Here is a 20,359-nt window from a genome sequence, read left to right as displayed (position 1 = left end):
TGAAACCTGTTCATGCGTCTCTTAAGAAATTAAAATTTTGAAACTTTCAAAATCGCCATTTGAATAAATTGAAGGAGGCAAGGGAAAATGTAAATTCAAAACCCGCATTAAGTAGGGTAAAATTTAATGGGCCCTGAGATTATCTTAAATCGTCTGGTAAAAATGTCTTAATTTAGCTTATCTTAATTTACCCTGGGTTTAAAATTTTAAAATGCCGAAATGTCTTAATACAGCCCGGTAAAAAAATCGGTAATTTATAAATATAAAACGTAGAAACGGACATATTTACAAATCAAAAATAACTCAATCAGCCAATTATGCCTACTTGGCTTTTGCTGATCAACCTTTTGTCGCTTCTCACCAATTGGGATCGCCTTTGTTCGTCTTTAACCATGAAATTTTTGCGTATTATGGTTAATCTCATTATTTGTTTGGCATAATTCTCGTTGTCACAATTGTGTTTGATGTCAGCTCAAGCAACCTTCTCGATAACAAAAAACATCTGAATTCTTTTTTTAATCCACATGTTGACCAATGGTATGAGACTGCTCCAGATCATCAGGAATCAATGTCCTTCCTTCTTCCAAAGTTATCAGAGGAATATATTCATCTGATAACTTTCAAAGTATTCGAATACCATGCCACACCGTTAGCATTAACAAATTCACCAAAAATCAATTTGTTATGATATTTTGATAATTTTGGCACTACTTTGATCCTAGATATTAATAGTTGTTCAATCGTATCCGACATCAATTTTAATGATAATGAAGAAAAATAGGACATGTTGCCGTGTTTTTCGCACCTTTGAGTGGGTGTGGCGGGCGCAAATGGAGCCATGAACTAAACTTTTGCTAGCCTCACCTAGTACTACAACATATCCAAAGGGCATCAAAAACGGTGAAGGGTTATCCCCTCAGACTATCACTTATTTATTAAACTCTTCCCATTTCGTTGGCAGGATTCAATATCTAATCAACTGTAAATTTAATCATGGCTCAATAAGATATCCGATAGGCTACCTTTTCCTAAACTCAGGGCAAATTAAGATAAGCAAAATTAAGACATTTTTACCTGATGATTTAAGATATTCTCAGGGCTCATTAATAGCCTCCCCATTAAGTATAAACGCAGCTTAAAGTTTCAACTTGGGTGCATTTTTTTTATCCGCGATCATGCTTATCTGGAACACTCGATGTTTTATTTCGATTAAAACAATCATCTCACACATAATCCCATGGGAGCTCAATTATGATAAAATTCTGCCTGTCAATTGGGGAATTTATATGAGCCATGTTACTATTATTTGAAGGGTTGGTATCGATGTTTTTTTAAAATTATTTCATATGACAAATAGATTTATGTATGTATTTCAATGCATAAATCAATTTATATTTTACTACGTGCTTCGGAAAAGAATCAACACTATACGCTGTCGACGAAAAGTAGTTGCGTACAAAATTAGATTTCGGGATGTTATGTTATACATACATTGGTACATGTAGGATATATTTAATTAAACACTGTCACTTTTTTTGCTCTTTACTCTGATATAGGGATGGTAAATCCGACCCTCAATTAACCCGAGTGTGGACGGTGTGCCGGGCGCAAATGTGGCTACGGAATTAAAACACTTGGGTACTACAACATATCAAAAAAGCATCAAAATCTGAGTGTCAAATATTAAGCCATAAAGTTTGATATTTAGATTCTATGTGAGTTAAGCTTTCCTCCTGAGAGCTGTTTTAACGTCAAGAAACCTTAAGAAATTTATGATCCCTATAACTTTGTAAAGGTATCTATAAATTTTGATTTAAAAAACCAATGCAATTTGGAAAAATATGATTGGGTTTGAAATTCATGCATGCTTTTTAAATTAGTGGAGAAAGTAAACTTGGGAGCGGGTCACATAATGGCACCTTAAGAGTCAGATCAAAGCATTCTTAGCAGCAAAAACAAAGCAAAAATTTCCATGCAATTTGTGCATAAAATCTTGCCCTACTGGGCGCTTCAACTCATGCTCATGCAACACTTTCTTCAATTTGTATTCATTTTATGAACATGAGTTATAACATTACTAGCTAATAAGCCCGTCTTCGCCGGGCGATAAATTTCACACTTTGAATGCCTGTCCGCAACGGGAGTAAATTAAATTAAGATAAATTGCGTAATTAGCTAGAAAGAATCATGATAGTGATTGGTGGTGGTAATCGGGAAGTGCTAAAATTGGCGCATGTCCAAAGGAACTTTTATACTCTCCCATTACATAACTGTACCATCCTAGTAAACCCACCAGCTCAGCAAACCCTTCAGCCAAGTAAACCCATCACCCCAGAAAACGCACCAGTCCAGTAAACCCTCAGCATATTAAACGCACCAGCCAACCCATCAGCCCAGTAAACGCACCAGCCAACCCATCAGCCCAGTAAACGCACCAGCCAACCCATCAGCCCAGTAAACGCACCAGCCAACCCATCAGCCCAGTAAACGCACCAGCCAACCCATCAGCCCAGTCAACGCACCATTAAACCCATTAGCCCATAAAACGCTACAGTCCAGTAAGCGTAGCAGCCCAATAATTGCAGCAAGTCAGTACATACGCCACCAACCTGTCGTCATGTTGAAATGCCGGTCGTATACCTAGACGACTTATTACTGCATTTCAAGTCGTTTTTTGCAATACATCTTGTCGTGGCATCTTTAACTTGAAATGCAAGACGACAGGCAAGCCCATTTGCTATTGCATTGAAGTCGATTCTTGCAATACATCTTATCTTCCCCTGCTTAACTTGAATTGCAAGAGTATATGCAAGATGACTTGAAATGCAATTGCACCTCATCCTGCACCTCATCTTGCACTTCGACTTGAAACTACGAAGTGCAAGAGTCGAAGTGCAAGATGAGGTGAAATGCAATTGCACTTCATCCTGCACTTGGTCTTGCACTTCGACTTGCACTTCAACTTGAAACTACGAAGTGCAAGATCATATGCAAGAGCTTGATAACCAATTTTCGGATAACACTTAACCAACCACAGATAACCAGAATGGCCACCCATAGATACATAACTACTACCAAGATAACCATCGATCAAGATAGCCACCCACCAAGATAACCACCCACCAAGATAACCACCCACCAAGGTAACCACCCACCAAGATAACCACCTACCAGGATAACCACCCACCAAGATAACCACCCACCAAGATAACCACCCACCAGGATAACCATTCATCAAGATAATCATCCTTCAAGATAATCATCCTTCAAGATAACCACCCACCAAGATAACTACCCACCAAGATAACCACCTTCTGATAACTCCACCCACAGATAACTTCCCCCAATTTAAGATAATCGCGCACATCAAAGATAACCCCTGACGGACCCCCACCCTTAGACAATCACACAAAGACGATTACTGTCAGATAACCACCATTAGATAATCACCCTTTTAAAACATATGACACCCCTCCTCCAACTTTTGAAACATGTTTTGAATTGAATTTATTTTATTTCGAATTTTTGCGCCATTCAAAACATTACTTTCACTTCCGCTGCGAACAGAATTCCTGCACGGAAAAATTTACTTTCACTTCCGTTGCCAACAGACATTCCCTCTTATAATATAGATAAGTGTAGCTACCACGAGTAATCAGTGTAATTTTGAAATTACTCGTGGTAGACTCACTAACCACGAACATATCAAAATTATTCGAATTTAAAAGCATTTTTCAGTTTAAAAATGAATGTGAAGGAAAAGGACGTATATTTCAATCATTACAGTGATTACTCGCGATAGTCATAACCCCCAAGAACCAAACAAACATCGGAAAGTAAAAATAAGTCGGGAATATACACGAAGAAAATGGAAGCGCAGGTAGACTTAGCTCTTAAGATTAGTTGAAGGAAGCCCTGCCCATAATTACTTTGATGAAAAGCTCATCATCAGATTTATTCATCCCCATGAGTTCAATGCAGTACCGTCAACTGGGCATTAAACTTTTAATAGCTTTAAAGTTGTCTGGGTTTGGATGTTAATATCATAATGCAGACCCTCGTGGATGACTCCGTTATTTATCTGGACACATTTTACACCCAAAATCATCACTCTAGGATGATTGATTCATGAGCTGCTAATTTTTTAATTAAACTAAATCCTTGTGCAGTTACTGTAAACTTTAAAGAATGCTATTAATTAAGTTGATGCTGCAGTTTAAAAAATCTTGAACTATTTTGCTCCAACTTTGCTTTCAGAGTATAATTTCTCAAAGTACGTAAACAGTTGACAGTCGAAATCGAGAGGACAAACCCAACTTTTACAAAATTCCTTTGGTACATTATACATTAAACAATTTAATTTGTACTCGTGGATATTATAAAAAAACTTGACCTGCAAACCCATGTTTAACCTTCCTCTCCACTTACTAATCCATCACTGCGGAATAATTCCTGGTAGCATCCCCAAATTGAACCACCCCTAAAATCCCAAAACCCACCACTGACACCTCAAAAAAATAGCTAGCCAGAAAAAAAACAACCCAATGCCATGGATGCTGGAAAGGTGAAGAATAAAAAAAACAAGGTAATCCACAAATGACAGACTTATCTAAGGCAATAAATAAAAAAATATGCAACCTTGTTACGAAGCCAACAACGTCTTCTTCCTCCTCTCGACGCATCAAGTCTCAAGGAGCCATCAGCAACCACTCGCTATATCCACCATACTCTTCTTATTGAGAAGTAAACGAGACAAAGCCATGGTCAACGTGTAGTAAAACTTTTCTTCCTTCCTATTGTTGTCATGGCAATATGTACAACACAGTACGAATTAATATCTTATTTATTAATAGAGGATCGCATATAAAAGGGCAACAAATTCTTGATTAAATTATCAAACACTTTCAGCTCATCTTATCAACCACACTACAAATCCACAACAAAACCAAACTTCAACATGCAAGCCGTACGTTTCCAAAGAAACAATTATTTTTGTAAAATTATTTCCATAGAAACAAAAGTAAAGGAAAAATTTCTTTCATAGGTCATCCTCCTCGCTCTCGTCGCCGCTGCCTCCGCTGGTGTCTTGACTGCTGGACCAGTCGTTCACACCGCAGCCGTCCCCGTTGTCCACGCTGCCCCCGTGGTGCACGCCGTCCCAGTCGCACGTGCCGTCGTTCCAGTTGCCCACTCCTCATCCTTCAACTACAGAGCACCAGCTGCCAAAATCGCCGTCCCAGTAATTTCTCAAGCCTAATTTTTTACACTAATTTTTTTGTACTAATTATTTTCCATTTTATCAGGTCGTCCACGCCGCTCCCGTTGTCCACCATGCCGTCCCAGTCGTTCACGCCGCACCAGTCCTGACCCGAACTGCCCACCATGGTGTCCTCGTCCATTAAATTTTTCAATTTTAAAAAAATTTACAGCTTTTTTTTAATTTGAACAAAAATTGGATTGAAAAAATACAAAATAAATTATTTTTAATTGGCTGAAAGTATGTTTTTTAGTTACTCAGAAAATTGGTATTTATTTAAGCATGGAAATTCATACTCGGCTGCACACACTTGTTACTAAAAAACTCGTCGAGTGTATAAAAAACAGCTCTACATCCATACCCTACGGCTATGCAACAGTAGTCATGATGGTAATTTTGGTGAATCATCATCTGTATTTATTCCGTAGTTGAGATATATTTCTCTTTAGAAAATTAAAATCGTAGATTTAAAAAAAATGTCTTTAACAGAAGAAGAATTAGAATTGGTGGAGCAGGTAAGTTTTTCATTCATTTTTTTAAAGTTCTTCTAAAAAAAGTGACTAATTTTCATCTAAAAAATAGCTCCGGACATCAACTTCCTCCCTTTTAACACCCACTGAATCTCAAGATGATGCTTTTCTTGTGCGATGGATACGAGGTATTTCAATGCCGAGACTAATAAAAAATCACTGCATAAAATTTATACATTTTTTAAACAGCTCGAAACAACGACCTTCAATTGGCAGAAGAAATGTTGAAAAATGTAAGCCCGACATTGAAAGTAATTAATTCACAAACTAATTTTTACAAAATCCGTATAGTCAATAACCTGGCGAAGTACAAATTCCATCTCGTCATTACCAACGAAAGAAATTAATCCAATTTTTACTGAGAAATTCCCAAGAAAATTAGAAGGTCATGATAAAGAGGGTCGACCTGGTGAGTTGAAAATTAGTATTAAAAATTTACTGTTAAAAATCAAAAAAGTGTGAAATAAATTAGTGACCACGATCCCGTTTGGCTTGTGGGACGCCGCCTACACCGTCTCAACCCCCGAAGTAACGACTGAATTTCGAGAATATACATTTCAAGGATGTGAATTACTCATGAATGCGATTAAAGAAGCGGATCAAAAAAATCCTGATTCGAGAATTACACAATTTGTCATCATCATCGACATGGCTGGATTTTCGTTCATGACTTTACTCAATGTTTATGGTCAGTTATTTTTTCATGGATATTTCTGCATGAGAAAAAAATCTATTAAAAAAAATAATTTTACAGCCGTCCAACTGGGATTGTCCATGTTATCCGAATATGAGGCAAACTACCCTGAGACGCTCAGCTCCTGTTTTCTCATAAACTGCACCAGTGCTATTGGAATGCTGCTCAACTTGGTCAAGGGAGCTTTGGCTGAGAAAACTTTTAATAAAATTAAGGTTGATTTTTCTAATTTTTTCTAATTTTTGTCATGCAGACATAATCTTATTTTTAAAAAAACAGGTGCTCGGAACTTCAATGGATGAATGGCAGCCTGCACTATTGGATGCGATTGAAGAAAACGAGTTATCTGTGCAGTTTGGAGGCGTGCGGTTGGACTGTGATGAAGGGGTCGAGGTTGAAGAGGGCGTGGAATGCTTGGATGATAATTCGGATGATGATGAATTCGTTGAGGCAAGTGAAGAGGTGGTGGAATAATTATTATTTTGGTTCCATTTGTAATTACGATATTGAAATAAATATTTGTAATAAATTGATAAAACTGACACAAATCAATAAATTGCGATTATCTTCACGTGATTTAATCATGATAAATTACTACCTGAACGTCCCCATGACAATTACACTTAAAAATAATCCCTTTGCACTCATCTCTTATGTAGCAATCAATCAAAAAGATAAAATTCTTGGTATATATAAACCACGATGCACATGACTCATTGACACCGTTAATTGGTTCAGTGTTAACGTTAACAAAATGCTGCGACAAATTTTATTGCTTGGATTAATTTCCATAGCAGCTGGAGAATGGGTCCTCGTTTGGCAGGATGAATTTGACGGTGGAAATTTAGCAGATCGTTGGAATTTCGAACTGGGATGTTCTGGCTGGGGAAATAACGAATTGCAATGTTATACAAACAACCGTGGTGAAAATGCACGCCAAGAAAATGGAAGATTAATCATCGAAGCGAGGAGAGAATGGTGGGGTGAGTTTGCTAATTTATTTAACAAATTATAGATTGCATAGAAAAAATAGGAAATTTTATTCTAAAAAAATATATATTTCTCAGGCGATGGTGTCAATCCCGACAAAGAATTTACCAGTTCAAGAATGACATCTCGAGCAAATTGGTTACATGGAAAATTCGAAATTAGAGCAAGAATGCCGAAAGGTTAGTTAGAAATCATTTCATTGATAATTTCCTTGAAAATTCTACATTTCTTGTTTAATATAAAAAACAGGAAAACATCTCTGGCCAGCAATCTGGATGATGCCCGCAGCTTCGGAGTATGGTGGTTGGCCACGTTCTGGAGAAATTGATATCACAGAGTACCGCGGTCAACGACCACAACAAATTATGGGAACCTTACATTTCGGACCCAGTTGGGACAACAAGGTATTAATTAATCAAATTCCTCCATTTTTTACTATGGACTAATTTTCATGCAAAAAAATAGGGACAAGCCGGAACGGGCGATCGTGACTTCCCCTACGACTTCTCCTTGGATTGGCACACATTTGGATTGGATTGGAGTCCAGATCAGATTCAATGGATATTAGATGACCAAGTTTATCACACAGAGACTTTGCAAAGAAATTTCTGGCCTGGCCTATATGGCGCAAATGGGTCAGTTGCTTATGCTTATTTTATAATTGCGAAATTGCGAAAGTTTGCTCATTTTTTAAAAATATTTGTCTTTATCTTTTAAGGTCCCCCTTCGACAGGCACTTTTATATGATTCTTAACCTCGCCGTGGGAGGTAACTTTTTCGGTGGGGTGAGTTTATTAATTTTATTTCAAAAATTATAGGTTGCATAGAAAAAATTGGAAATTGTATTCTAAAAAATGTATGTATCTCCACAGGAACCCTTTCACCCTGATGAGAGCGCTGGATGGGCGAAAAATAATTTGGAAGTCGACTTTGTCAGGAAATTCGAGTGGCGTTAAATTAATTTTCATTTTAATAAAAATCAAGCACCATCTGTTGTTTAAATTCGATACGTTTTTTCATCATCATCATCGATATGGAAAGGAGGAAGTAACTTCATCCTGTGCACATAATAATTCTGTGTGTGAATAAAAGAAAAGGGCATCCATCAATTTTATTCATAAAATCTGTCATCTCCAACCCCACTGGCAAATTAATGAACCAAATCCGTGGAAGATCCCCCTGAGAAGAGATAACACTACCCACCACCTTCTATAGCTATATAGGTGTGACTGAACTCTATCTCTCTCGTACATATATCCACGAATTGTGAATACCCTGCAACAACTCGACTAAAACTAACATAATAAACAAACACAAAATCGTCTCCACTATATTCCAAAAAAATGTCTAAATTTAAATATATTCAATCTTGATAATTTAAATAAAATACAAAAAATGGATCCGTGTTCTGAATCAGAAATGAGTGATTTTCTGCGTTCTTTGAAAAAAGAACCGGAAAGAAGATCACATCATGATGTTCAAACTTTATATTTTACTCTCAGGTAAGAGTAAAAGAAAATAATAATAATTGAAATTAATTAAAATAAATGTTAAATTCATAATTTTTTACAGATCTTTCACATGTCTGGATAGATTTGATGACAATTTCATATATTCGATATGTTCGAAAAATTGTTATTATTTAAGAAAGCAAGCGAATGACATTTTATATTGTCGTGGGGAAATTGCACATGCGTGGTTTATTTTAATCAGTGGATCTGTCTTTATCGATGGATCAATGTTTCTACCAATTACGAGGTGATTAATTTATTCATTCATTGTTGTTTGTTGACAATGTATTAATTAATTTGCATCGCTATCACACAGTTTCGGACGCCGCCCACAACATCAATCCACTCACAATCATTTAACTCGTCGACCAAATGAATGCTTAATTCTTGAACCTTCGGAAATGATTTGTATAGATTATTTTGATAATCAATTACAATCTGAACATATTCCGTTATCAAATCGGAATTCTATCCATTCTTCTGATGATACTTCTTCCGCTTATTCAGGTAAATCATTTCTTCACTAGAATAATCATCAAATAAATCATTACAAAGAAATCTTGATGAAATACACAGGATCTGATACAATGTTGAGCTCCTCCAATTCCAATTCACATCAAAACCACCGTTCTGCCACGAATTCCACATGTATCGATTTATCAGGATTATTAGAATCAGTTGTGGATGATGATGACACGGATTCGAATTGTTCAGAAACGGATTCAGACTCGGAATCATTTGCATATTCAGATTTATCCAATTTAGAAACGTCTTCAATTCGTGACTCTGTTCGAGATTGTTTAGAAAAGGATCCCAGTGAGCGGAATGATTCGGATATTGCAGTTTTACTGGAGTTTACCCAACATCTCGCCGCCTTTAATGATTTAACGTTAACTGTGAGGAAAGCACTATGTGCTGCAATGGTATTTGCCGTCGTGGAGAAAGCAGGGACGATCGTGCTCAGTCATGGAGAAGAATTAGACTCTTGGAGTGTTTTAGTTAATGGAAGCGTGGAAATTATCATTTCTAATCAATCAGAAGATCAGGAACAAATTACCGTGCTCAGCGCGGGCGATAGTTTCGGATTACCACCAACTTTAGATAAGCAATACTTTGTTGGATTAATGAGGACGAGGGTCGATGACTGCCAATTCGTTTGTGTTACTCAAGGAGATTACTTTAGGATCTTGAAACAGGTTTTTGCAACTTATTTAATAAAATAATATTCCATGAAAAGAAGTTAATGCTTAATATTTAAACCGCAGGGCCTTGATAACCAACAAATAATCCGTGATTCAGACGGGAAACCAATTTTAGTATATGAATCTCGAGTAAATAATACACCGCAACAAAATCCACATCATCAAATATCTCATCACACTCCGTATTTCTCGCCATTTATCGTAATTCGAGGAACAAAGTCAGCATTAATTAATGAATTATTTAAACAAGAAAATGGATCCGTGGATCCAACTTTTGTGGAAGATTTTCTACTAACCCAACGAATTTTTATGGATCTTCATGAACTGGCAGAGAAAATTATCTTAAATTTTAGTGATATTGGAATTAGGGATCGCGTTACGAGAGTTATGTTACTTTGGGTCAATAATCATTTCATCGATTTCGAAGTGGATCTCAATCTCATGAAATTGTTACAAAGGTGATGTCTTCAAATATGTATTTTTGTACTTGAATTTTTAAAATAAAATTATTTCCCTGCAGATTCCACACCCTTCTGGAACAATCCAAGGAGACAATGTCGGGTCAATTAAGACTTTTACAAATCGCTTGTAGTGCCAAATCTCGACCACGAACAGTGACGATATCTCGTCCATCAAGGGACGACCCACTTCCGTTTAACATAATGGGAGGAGCTGACAATGGATACGGAATTTTTGTGTCAAACATTGAAGATTGCAACAACAGCAGCGTCCGGGTTGGAGATGAACTGTTATCCGTTAACAACATCAATTTCAGATGTATCAATTTATCAAAAGCTTTCGATGTCCTCAAAGGAGCTACGCATCTCGTCATCGTTCTCAAGTGCAATTTTTTAGGTACTCGCTTTATTTTAACTGTTATTTATTTTTATTTTTTACTAACTAACAATTTTCCCAGGCTACCACGAATGCATAAACTCATCTGCCCCACTCATCCCACCAGTATGCACTCCGAAACAGCAATTAACAAAACCACGTGTTCCACATAAATCATTGAACAAACACAATCGATTCAAGAAAGCACTTCAAAAAATTAATTTATTGCCAAAGAAAACTATCGAAACAGTGGCGAGAGCTCCTGCTGCTGCAGAAGAGGAGGAAATGCAGCCAAGGATCGATTTCCCTGAAAATGTTTTGAGGATTTACAGGTGAATTTTTAAAAAACAATTTTAAGGAATACCGTCTAAATTTCCAATTTCTTACAAAAACAGACCGGATCAAAGTAACAAATACTTGTTAGTAAACAAAGAGACGACCTCTCGTGAAGTAGTAATGTTGGCGTTGCAAGAATTTCAAGAGAGCAACACTTCATCCCGTGATTATGCACTATTTCAAGTTTCAGTCAACTCTGTGAATTCGACGCTAATGTTAAAACAGACGAGATTACCGGATAATTTGGACTCTTTAGCAGAGAGATTACAATTGGGATCGAGATACTATATTAAAAAAGTGGAATCTACGGAACCACTCGTGCCAAATGAATTACTCGCCGAGATATTTAAAGAATCCGAAGTTGGTTTACTCAATCTGAACCCTACAGAATTGGCTCTGCAATTAACTTTGGAGGTACAATTTTTGGAATTTAATAATATAATTATTTCAACTAATTCCAACATTTTTTTCTAGGACTACGCCTGCTTCCGTCAAATCGAAATGACGGAATTTATTGACGATTTATTCGACTTGAATTCAAATTATGGAACACCGAATTTATCCCAATTTGCACAATTAGTAAATCGAGAAACGTTTTGGGTCGTTACAGAAATTGTGAAGGAAACTTCGATAACGAAACGTGTTTTAATTATAAAACGATTTGTTAAAGTTGCAATGCAATGTCGAGAATGTCGAAATTTCAACTCCATGTTTGCCATCGTTAGTGGTTTGGGACATTCCGCTATCACCAGATTAAAATCCACTTGGGACAAAATGAGTGGGAAATATCTGAGATTATTTAAGGTATGAAAATTGTGACTAATAAATTCCCACGGATAAATTCTTAACTCTTAACAATTTTTTAGGACCTCCAAGATTTGATGGACCCATCACGAAATATGGGAAAGTATCGAAACTTGCTCTCTTCGTCATTTCAAACGCCAATGATCCCATTTTATCCCGTCGTAAAGAAAGATTTGACATTTATCGATTTAGGAAATTCTTCATACATTGATGATATGATCAATTTCGAGAAGATGAGAATGGTTTCAAAGGAAATTCGTTCCCTGATTCAAATGTCAGCTGCACCCTTCGACACTTCTGGATTAGCAAGTATGGCCGCTATGAATCAATTAGCAAATAATACTTCGGGCAGATCAACACTCACTACGACGACCGGGAAGAAATTGACTTTTGGTAAATTTTACTCGATTCGAATATTATTTGAATTAATTTTAACACGATTATGAAAATTTGTATCAGGAACGGTAAAAAAGAGGAAGCAAACCAATCAATCCAATCATCCCACCTCCGCCACCCACCATCATCATCATTCTACTTCGAGTCAACCCAATCCAAAAAAGATGCATGAAGAAATGAATATGATTCGAAAAGTGAAAGCATATTTGCATCGTTTAAAAATATTGGAGGATGAAAATGCACTTCATGAAATGTCACTAGTTTGCGAGATTGGAAATAGTGGTGGAGGCGGAAGTGTGACAAAAACAACGCTGAAAAAACCATCGTCGCCAACTTTATCAACAACCAGTTCTACTGCGAGTGAGAGTAGAATTGCTAAATTTGGATCAAATTCACCACATTCGTATCAAAAATTATTAGCATTAAGTGAACCTAGTTTAAATAAAAACAATAAAAAAATCCCACCCGTTCCTGTCTTTTCCAATAATAAGGAATGTACGGGTTCCATGAGTTCCATCGTGTCGGGTGAGTTGTTTTCTGTTTTCAAACAAATTGTCGTAAACTATCGACTAATTTTTCTAATTTTTCCCCTACAGGTGGTTCAGCTAAAAGCATTCCAACGTGTCAACAAAAAACTCTAACAATTCCACTTTCAACGGAGTCTAGTTCTGTGCTACCAGGAAAAAACACTAATTAATTTTAGACTAAAAAAATTGACCAAGTTTTTTTTGTACATTGCAAAAATGTAATTTTTTTGTACTCATTTTTTTATATCTTGTATAACAGACAATTTATTATTAGTATTATTAATAAATAAAAAATAAGCCTGCGGGCTGCAAAATTTATACCTCACCTTTTGGTTTGACCTCCTGTGTTGACAGTGGCTTGAGTAATTTCCTGGTTGATGGTCCCACCATCGTGACTTCCCCCCGATTGAGACGAGTTTCTTGAATGAAGCGATGGATGGATTTTCGAACGGAGAGGGCATTTTCTGAACTTTCGTCTCGAGAACTGAGGGAAAATCCGGAGGACAATGGAAAATTGAGGAAAAAACACGATTTCACGACTGCGACGCCACTTTCCCGACTAAAAAAGCACAAAGAAGGGATAACTGGACACGATTAGTGTAGGGAGAAGGGGGGGAAGAGGTGGGTGTGGTTATTTTGGAAAAAATCGCAAGAGGAAATGGAAATCGGAGAGGGAGATGTTGTCACTGCAAAAAAAATTTCAGACTGATTTTTTTCTCTCGCCAATTTCTGTCTGTGCCTGTTTTTTCTTGTCTGGGAAAATTGTTGGCAAGTCAACGGGTCTGCTGGCGAATAATTGGGGAGAAAGTTGGATAAATAATTGACCCAGACGTCACTCAGACGGTCATCATTTCAATTTTTAGCCCTAGTCAGGGCTTATGGAACCGTCATGTCCGTCCGTCCGTCCGTCCGTCCGTCCGTCCGTCTGTCCGGCACGATAGAGCCAAAACGGCTGAACCGATTGACTTGAAATTTTTACCATATGCATATTGGACAAAGTTAGGAAACGAGTTCGAAGATGGGCGAAATCGGTCAAGTGGTTGACCGGTGGGGGTCATCGGAGTGGGTGGGGTATTATGCACCTAATTTCAAAATTGTCGTAGAAGGCTAAAATTGGGTACAGAGGTTGCTAATGGCTCCTAATAGATAAAAATCACACGACAAGAGATATACCTTCCCTTAGACTGCTCGTTTCGTGAGGATGCTTTTTGGAAGTGGGAAAACAACTTTTGAACACTCATCCATGCCCACTCTCGTTCTCTTTTTCTCTCCTCTTGTTTACTCAAGTCGAATAATTATAATAGAGAATTAATTATAAATTATAACAAATGTTCCAAATAATTAATAAACTTCAACCTTCTTTAATTTATTATTTTGAACAAGTTCTTAATCTTTTCTGTAGTGATTGGGGAGTGAATTTTGTAAATTATTTTTGGTAAAATTGCATTATTACGGCCTAGCTCGGATTTATTTCAGTGGACTAGCTCGGATTTGGCTGATATATTTTGTGTAAATATCTATTATGGTCCCCTGAGCAAGAAAATACTTTTTTTTGCGGCGGTCTCGAAAATTAAAATTTCTAGAAAGCTTCGAAATTTTGTATAAAAATTATTTTTTGCCTCAGATTTTATAGACTAATTCAACTATGCTGAATCAGAATATGAAGGATTTTTTGAAAAACATTCAATAGTAAAAAAGTTATAAATTATTGAAATTTTGTATACACATTTTTCTTGTATGTTCCAGAGAATTTCAAGACTTTGTCTCAGTTTCCCCCACGATAGGAATATTTTGTGGTAAAATCAGATTTTCGGGGTAAGATGAGATTTCTAGTTTCTAGCTCTCCTAGGTAGCTCTTCTAGGTAGCACTACTAGCTAGCTCTTCTAGGTAGCACTACTAACTAGCTTTCCTAGGTACCACAACTCGCTAGCTCTCCTAGCTAGCACTAGTAGCTACCACTCCTAGCTAGCTTTCCTAGCTAGCTCTCCTAGGTAGCACTCCTAGCTAGCTTTCCTAGCTAGCTCTCCTAGGTAGCACTACTAGCTAGCTCTCCTTTTTCAAAAACCATTTTCATGAAAATCTAAGAGAAAAATAATTTTTATATAAAATTTCAAAAATTTCTAGAAATTTTATATTTTGAAACCGCCGCGAAAAAAGGTATTTTTATGCATATGGGACCTTAGGGTATTCGCACAAAAAATTTCAGTCAAATCTGAACTAGGCCGCTATACTGCAATTTTACTTAAAAAAATTAACAACTTTTTTGTTTTTCGAGACCGCCGTGAAAAAATTGAAAACTTATTTCCGCTATTATGATTAAAGTGGTGTTTATGCTTCACGTCATCGTCACGTCCTCCTTCAAATCCGATTTTTTGATTGGCTGAACCAAATTATCACTACGACAATTAAAAATTTTAACCAATCAAAAAATCGGATTTGGAGGAGGACGTAACGATGACGTGAAGCATAAATGCACCTTAACTTATAACCCATAAAATGAAAGATTTTCGTTCAGATCATTTGTTGTACTGTAATATGATGCACACTTTTCTGTGTGGACGTGCTCTGGTGTTAAGTGTTGGGAAGGGCGGTGCACCGCCTCTAGTTGAGGCAAATCGAGCTATCTATCTAACAAAGCTACATTTCTTATCGTGTGGATAAAAATGACTTTAAGTTTGAAAAATTTTCATCTTGAGGGACCCTATGGGATGACCCATACTGATTTTTCAAAATCGTCATAAAAAGCTGAAATTTGGTAGAGAGGTTGCTAATGGGTCTTAATAATTGGAATTGGTAAAATTCTTATCAGGAGCGACCCTATGGGGTGACCCATACCGATTTTTAGAAATTACTTTAAAAACATTAAATCCGGCAAGGTCATACCTAATGGCTTCTCATGAAAGGATATGAAGTTAAAAGTGAGCGAATTTTAACCATGGAGTGACCCTGGAGGGTAACCCATACCATTTTTTAAGTTTAATTTTTTCCATCTGAAATTTGATACGAAGGCTAAAAACCACTTCTTGATAGCAAATATAGCTGTGGAAGTTCAAAGTGGTAATATTATGTCGGTCAATTCGGAGAAAAATTTAGAAACAGCTAGGACTCACGGAGTCAGGGACTCTGTCCCTGACTCGGGCTATATGGAGTCTGCACTGTAGGTTTTGATTGATATGAAAATTTCCACAGCCCAAAAACCACTCCCGAAGTCCTGTCCCTTCATCAAAATTTTCAGACCATCAACATTGGAAAAGCAACTCCTCTCTCCAGAGTTAAATACTTCACCTCAACAAAATCAATCACAACAAATCATCAAATTCCACAATCGACATCGAATTGTGACACCACGCAAAAAGCAACAACAAACTGCGTACATTGGATATTTCCATAAAATAATCACCCACACATTTCGTCACCACCCAAAAAAACCCAAACCCCAAAACACCACACCCACAATAAAATCCCCCCCCATCATCCTCCCCGGAAACAATCTCCATGGACGACCCACTCCATCTCCTGATTGGCTGAATCTCATCATACGAGGCAAAAACCACCACTACACCGACGAGTAATAAGCACAACTAAATTTGCTCTCTCCACTTCTACTCCACAGCTGAGGAAATTAGCAAAAATGAGCATAATGGAGGGAGGTGTTGGGGGTGTGGTGGGTTCAGAAACCGACCTGCTCACCGACACCCTCATGATGGACGACTTTGCACCCGACATCGATCTCCTCGATGGTAATTGTCTTTTAAAATAAACAATTCCCCAAAAAATATAAATTCTTTAAAATAAATTGCAGACATTCTCGGCGTGGATTACGACTGGAAAGAACTGGAGCCCACGTTATCCCAACAAAACCAGCAGTTCCACTTCGGACAGCAACAATTTATTTCAAATTTCCAACATCAGAACATAAAATCTGAACTATTTCTACCCAATCCAATCGATTCCCCGCCGCCAGACCACCCCCACACTCACCACCAACAACAACAGCAGGATATAAAACCCATCCTGCTCCCACAACAGTCGTCAATTATCATCCCAAACTTCACGGCTTTAGCTACGACCACATCGAGGAAAGGTAATTTATCCTTAAACAATTTTTAAAAAATTATTATTTCACAACTTATCTCCACGCAGCCACCACCTCCCCACCATCGCACCCACAATACATCCAACCAGCACCACCACCGCCACCACCCACGACAACTCCACCCGCTCCAACAACCACCTCCAACCTAATCCCCACCACGACGACGGGGAACATTTTCAGTTTTTCCACGGCTGGTTTCTGTCAGCCCGTGTTTAACAATGGTCAAACGATTCTCCTTCCGCAATTACAACTCGTCGTCCAGCAGGACAAACTCCCAATGAAACGCCTCGCTTCTTCCCATAGTTTCTCCAGCAACAGCAGCAACGATGGTCAATCCACCACGACGAATTCATCCACAAATTCCCACTCGACGAAGCGTCCAAAGCAAAAAGAACAAACCTCTCGTCGTTCCTCCCACAACGCGATCGAACGTCGATATCGATCATCAATTAATGATAAAATTATCGAATTGAAATCTTTGGTTTTCAATGGAAACTCCAACAACAAATCGGAAACGGAGAAAATTCATAAAGCTGCAATTTTACGATCAGCAATTGACACGATTCGTTACTTGCAAAATTCAAATTCCAGATTTGAGAAAGAGAATCGTAGTTTGAAAAGTATATTAAATCAAGTGAAAAAATGCCATAGTTGTGGCGTTGAACAATTGCCAATTCCGATTTTTGGGAATTTCTCGGCTGCGAATTCTAATGCGGATTTAAGAGAATTGCTAACGGATAATTCACCACCACCGACGGATCAAGAATCCTCTAATCCATCAACACCGAATTCTATCCATAATTCTGAAGAAAATGGACCAGCCAAAAATAAATCGAGCCCGATTGCGCTGTTTGCAATTGCTGCGGGGTTATTCCTCATCAATCCTGGCACTCATCATCCACATCATTTCGAACATGGTATAAAAGGGAATTATTGTAATTAATTATAAAAATAAAGCAATTGATTAACTAATTAAAATAATTAGAAACGGAGCACAGTCGCGTGACCCGTTCAATAACGGAAACAACACCCATGAAATCACCGGATATTTGGACCCCACGGATTTTCGCTGTTTTTATCAACTTGATATTTTTCATGTTGATTTGGTATTTATCGGATAAATTGTTTTCAAGAAAACCTCGAGAACAGCAGAAAAAGTTCAAAAAATCAAAATATTCTCAGAAATACGTACAAACGGAGTACGGAAAGTTGAAAACCGCTTTAAACACGAAATCCAAAGAAACTTTTGAGATAATCTTGAACGACATTGATGAATTTATTCCACGTTGTAATTTAGCTTTAAAATTCCACAATTTTTTCTTATTATGGAAATTTTCCTTCTTTTCAATGGATTTGGAGAAATCAGATTCGGATATTTTTATGGATTTTATCATTGCGAAATGTTTTGTAGAACTTGGGAAAATTTATTCACTGAAAAACAATGAAAAATTAGCCAATTATTGTGGTTTTCAAGGTTTAAAGTATGGAATTAATTGTATTCAGAGCAAAGAAGGACAGAATTTAGTTATCAATGCTGTTTTATTAACTAAATCTAAATTAGTCTTAAAATCAGTGTTGTTTAAAATCAAAAATTCACAAAGTTGCCATAAAAATCTTCATCCGTTATTGGACTCCAACGTTGGATTATCATTCTTCAGACACAATCTTAAAAGGAATTGTGAGTAAATTATTTCTAACGCTTTTTTATATAAAAAATCTTAAACTAATTTTTTAAAAATTTCCAGCAACAAATTCCCACACCCCGCTGACAACTTGTATATCCTCCTCCGACCCCGTGTCCACCTTGGTCAACAAGTACAAGTACGAAATGATGTGGAATGGCGTCACCCAATTATTTTACTATGGAGAAGGAGCCGTGGAATATTTTAAGAATGCCGTGAGAGGTGTCATCGCAGAGAGGAAGAGGAAACCCGGATGTGGTGAAGCTGAAAGTGATGAAGACTCGGAAACTGATTTACATTGTGAATGGTGGGCGTGCGTTCTTTGGACACAAGCTGAATGGATGGCAAGAGGTAGTCACTTAAAAATCTGTAAATAAAACCCATTCTAAATACTTTTTTTTTTATTTATTTAGGCGGTCGAATTCCAATATTGCAAAGACTTTACAAAGTTGTGGATTCATTATGGAAATATCAAATGGATGATCCGCTATGCAAAGCCGTTTATTACACACACATGGCTAAAAGGATTTTGGTAATTTTACAGACTTTACTTTTTCATGGCGAAATATAATAATTTTAACATTACATCCACAGCTGCAAGACACCCACCGCCAATCCCCAATATCCTCAATCAGACGACTGATCGATTCCTCAGGAGAATCCCTACGCGATGCCATCAACTTGACAACGGACAAACCAAAACCCGTTATCCAATTAATATGGACCTTAACGGCGGAATGGATTTTAGAAATCCGACTTGAACTCTGGGAAGAAATGAATTCAAAAACGGATGTGGAATTTACTCGACAATTCTCTCGAGATTTGGACACCTTAAGATCTCTTACTCATTATGTTCCCGTAAGTTTCCACACCTAAAATTTCCATACAAATTCATAAAAAAATCCAAATTTTGCAGAGCTCGCTCCCATCCGTCTACTTATACGAAGCCTCCCTTCGTCTAATGACGAAAGCATCACCTGGAAGAACTCAACAATTACTTGACGCCTCCCTCCGTTCCGTACGAATTAACCAAAGATCTGGATTAATTTGTAATAATGCATCACAGAATTTAATGAATTTGGAGGAAGATTTATTAGCGGATGGTGAAACAGAGTTAAATTGTAATAAGAAAAAAACGGACGTAAACTTAATTAGGGAAAAGCGAAAGGCGATTGCTTTATATTTACGATGTAAACATTTACCTAGTCAAGTCATTACTTGTCCCGGTGAAAAGGCAGGAATGCTTAAGGAAGCACTGAAATGCTTAGAAATTGTCGGTGATGACAAGAAAATTATTGATTGTTTGGACATGATCAAATCGTTACATTCTGTTGCTTTATATTAAAATGTATTTATATACTTCCTCAAAATAATAACCACATTTTTAAGAGAATGTAAAAAAAAAATGTCAGGAAATACATAAAAAAAGTTAATTAAAAATGTCCTTGTGTAAAACAATGAAATTTATCTACAACCGTTTCATTCGTTAAAACAATTCA

The 20,359-nt window shown here is 37.1% G+C and overlaps 5 protein-coding genes across 5 annotated transcripts; all 5 read left to right on the top strand.

The window, feature by feature from the left end:
- Positions 1 to 4,806: 4,806 nt before the first annotated feature.
- LOC110847692 (prespore vesicle protein) lies at positions 4,807 to 5,500 on the top strand. The gene is made up of 3 exons (XM_022094678.2): positions 4,807 to 4,966; positions 5,045 to 5,239; positions 5,304 to 5,500. The coding sequence occupies exons 1-3, from the start codon at positions 4,958 to 4,960 to the stop codon at positions 5,400 to 5,402; spliced, it is 303 nt and encodes a 100-aa protein (XP_021950370.1). The 5' UTR covers positions 4,807 to 4,957; the 3' UTR covers positions 5,403 to 5,500.
- A 112-nt stretch (positions 5,501 to 5,612) lies between these two features.
- Positions 5,613 to 7,037, top strand: LOC110847222 (SEC14-like protein 4). The gene is made up of 7 exons (XM_022094119.2): positions 5,613 to 5,772; positions 5,840 to 5,915; positions 5,977 to 6,020; positions 6,079 to 6,196; positions 6,260 to 6,475; positions 6,542 to 6,696; positions 6,761 to 7,037. Exons 1-7 carry the CDS (start codon positions 5,734 to 5,736, stop codon positions 6,953 to 6,955), a joined length of 843 nt encoding a protein of 280 aa, XP_021949811.1. The 5' UTR covers positions 5,613 to 5,733; the 3' UTR covers positions 6,956 to 7,037.
- A 155-nt stretch (positions 7,038 to 7,192) lies between these two features.
- On the top strand, positions 7,193 to 8,473 carry LOC110847216 (beta-glucanase). The gene is made up of 6 exons (XM_022094108.2): positions 7,193 to 7,464; positions 7,549 to 7,650; positions 7,721 to 7,875; positions 7,937 to 8,106; positions 8,190 to 8,256; positions 8,344 to 8,473. Exons 1-6 carry the CDS (start codon positions 7,236 to 7,238, stop codon positions 8,425 to 8,427), a joined length of 807 nt encoding a protein of 268 aa, XP_021949800.1. The 5' UTR covers positions 7,193 to 7,235; the 3' UTR covers positions 8,428 to 8,473.
- Positions 8,474 to 8,617: 144 nt separating this feature from the next.
- LOC110845730 (rap guanine nucleotide exchange factor 2) lies at positions 8,618 to 13,406 on the top strand. Its single transcript, XM_022092213.2, has 12 exons — positions 8,618 to 8,973; positions 9,044 to 9,229; positions 9,299 to 9,489; positions 9,559 to 10,178; positions 10,248 to 10,642; positions 10,705 to 11,039; positions 11,101 to 11,350; positions 11,414 to 11,768; positions 11,829 to 12,158; positions 12,221 to 12,551; positions 12,618 to 13,079; positions 13,151 to 13,406. The coding sequence occupies exons 1-12, from the start codon at positions 8,867 to 8,869 to the stop codon at positions 13,249 to 13,251; spliced, it is 3,663 nt and encodes a 1,220-aa protein (XP_021947905.2). The 5' UTR covers positions 8,618 to 8,866; the 3' UTR covers positions 13,252 to 13,406.
- A 3,224-nt stretch (positions 13,407 to 16,630) lies between these two features.
- Positions 16,631 to 20,327, top strand: LOC110847213. Its single transcript, XM_022094105.2, has 8 exons — positions 16,631 to 16,822; positions 16,885 to 17,166; positions 17,226 to 18,095; positions 18,164 to 18,856; positions 18,924 to 19,211; positions 19,274 to 19,392; positions 19,455 to 19,718; positions 19,777 to 20,327. Exons 1-8 carry the CDS (start codon positions 16,714 to 16,716, stop codon positions 20,203 to 20,205), a joined length of 3,054 nt encoding a protein of 1,017 aa, XP_021949797.1. The 5' UTR covers positions 16,631 to 16,713; the 3' UTR covers positions 20,206 to 20,327.
- Positions 20,328 to 20,359: the final 32 nt, after the last annotated feature.

This window comes from Folsomia candida, unplaced genomic scaffold (assembly GCF_002217175.1).
Source record: "Folsomia candida strain VU population unplaced genomic scaffold, ASM221717v1 Fcan01_Sc003, whole genome shotgun sequence".
NCBI lineage: Eukaryota > Metazoa > Arthropoda > Collembola > Entomobryomorpha > Isotomidae > Folsomia > Folsomia candida.
The sequence above is the reverse complement of the archived record's forward strand: the minus strand, read 5'-3'. Positions and strand labels throughout refer to the sequence as shown.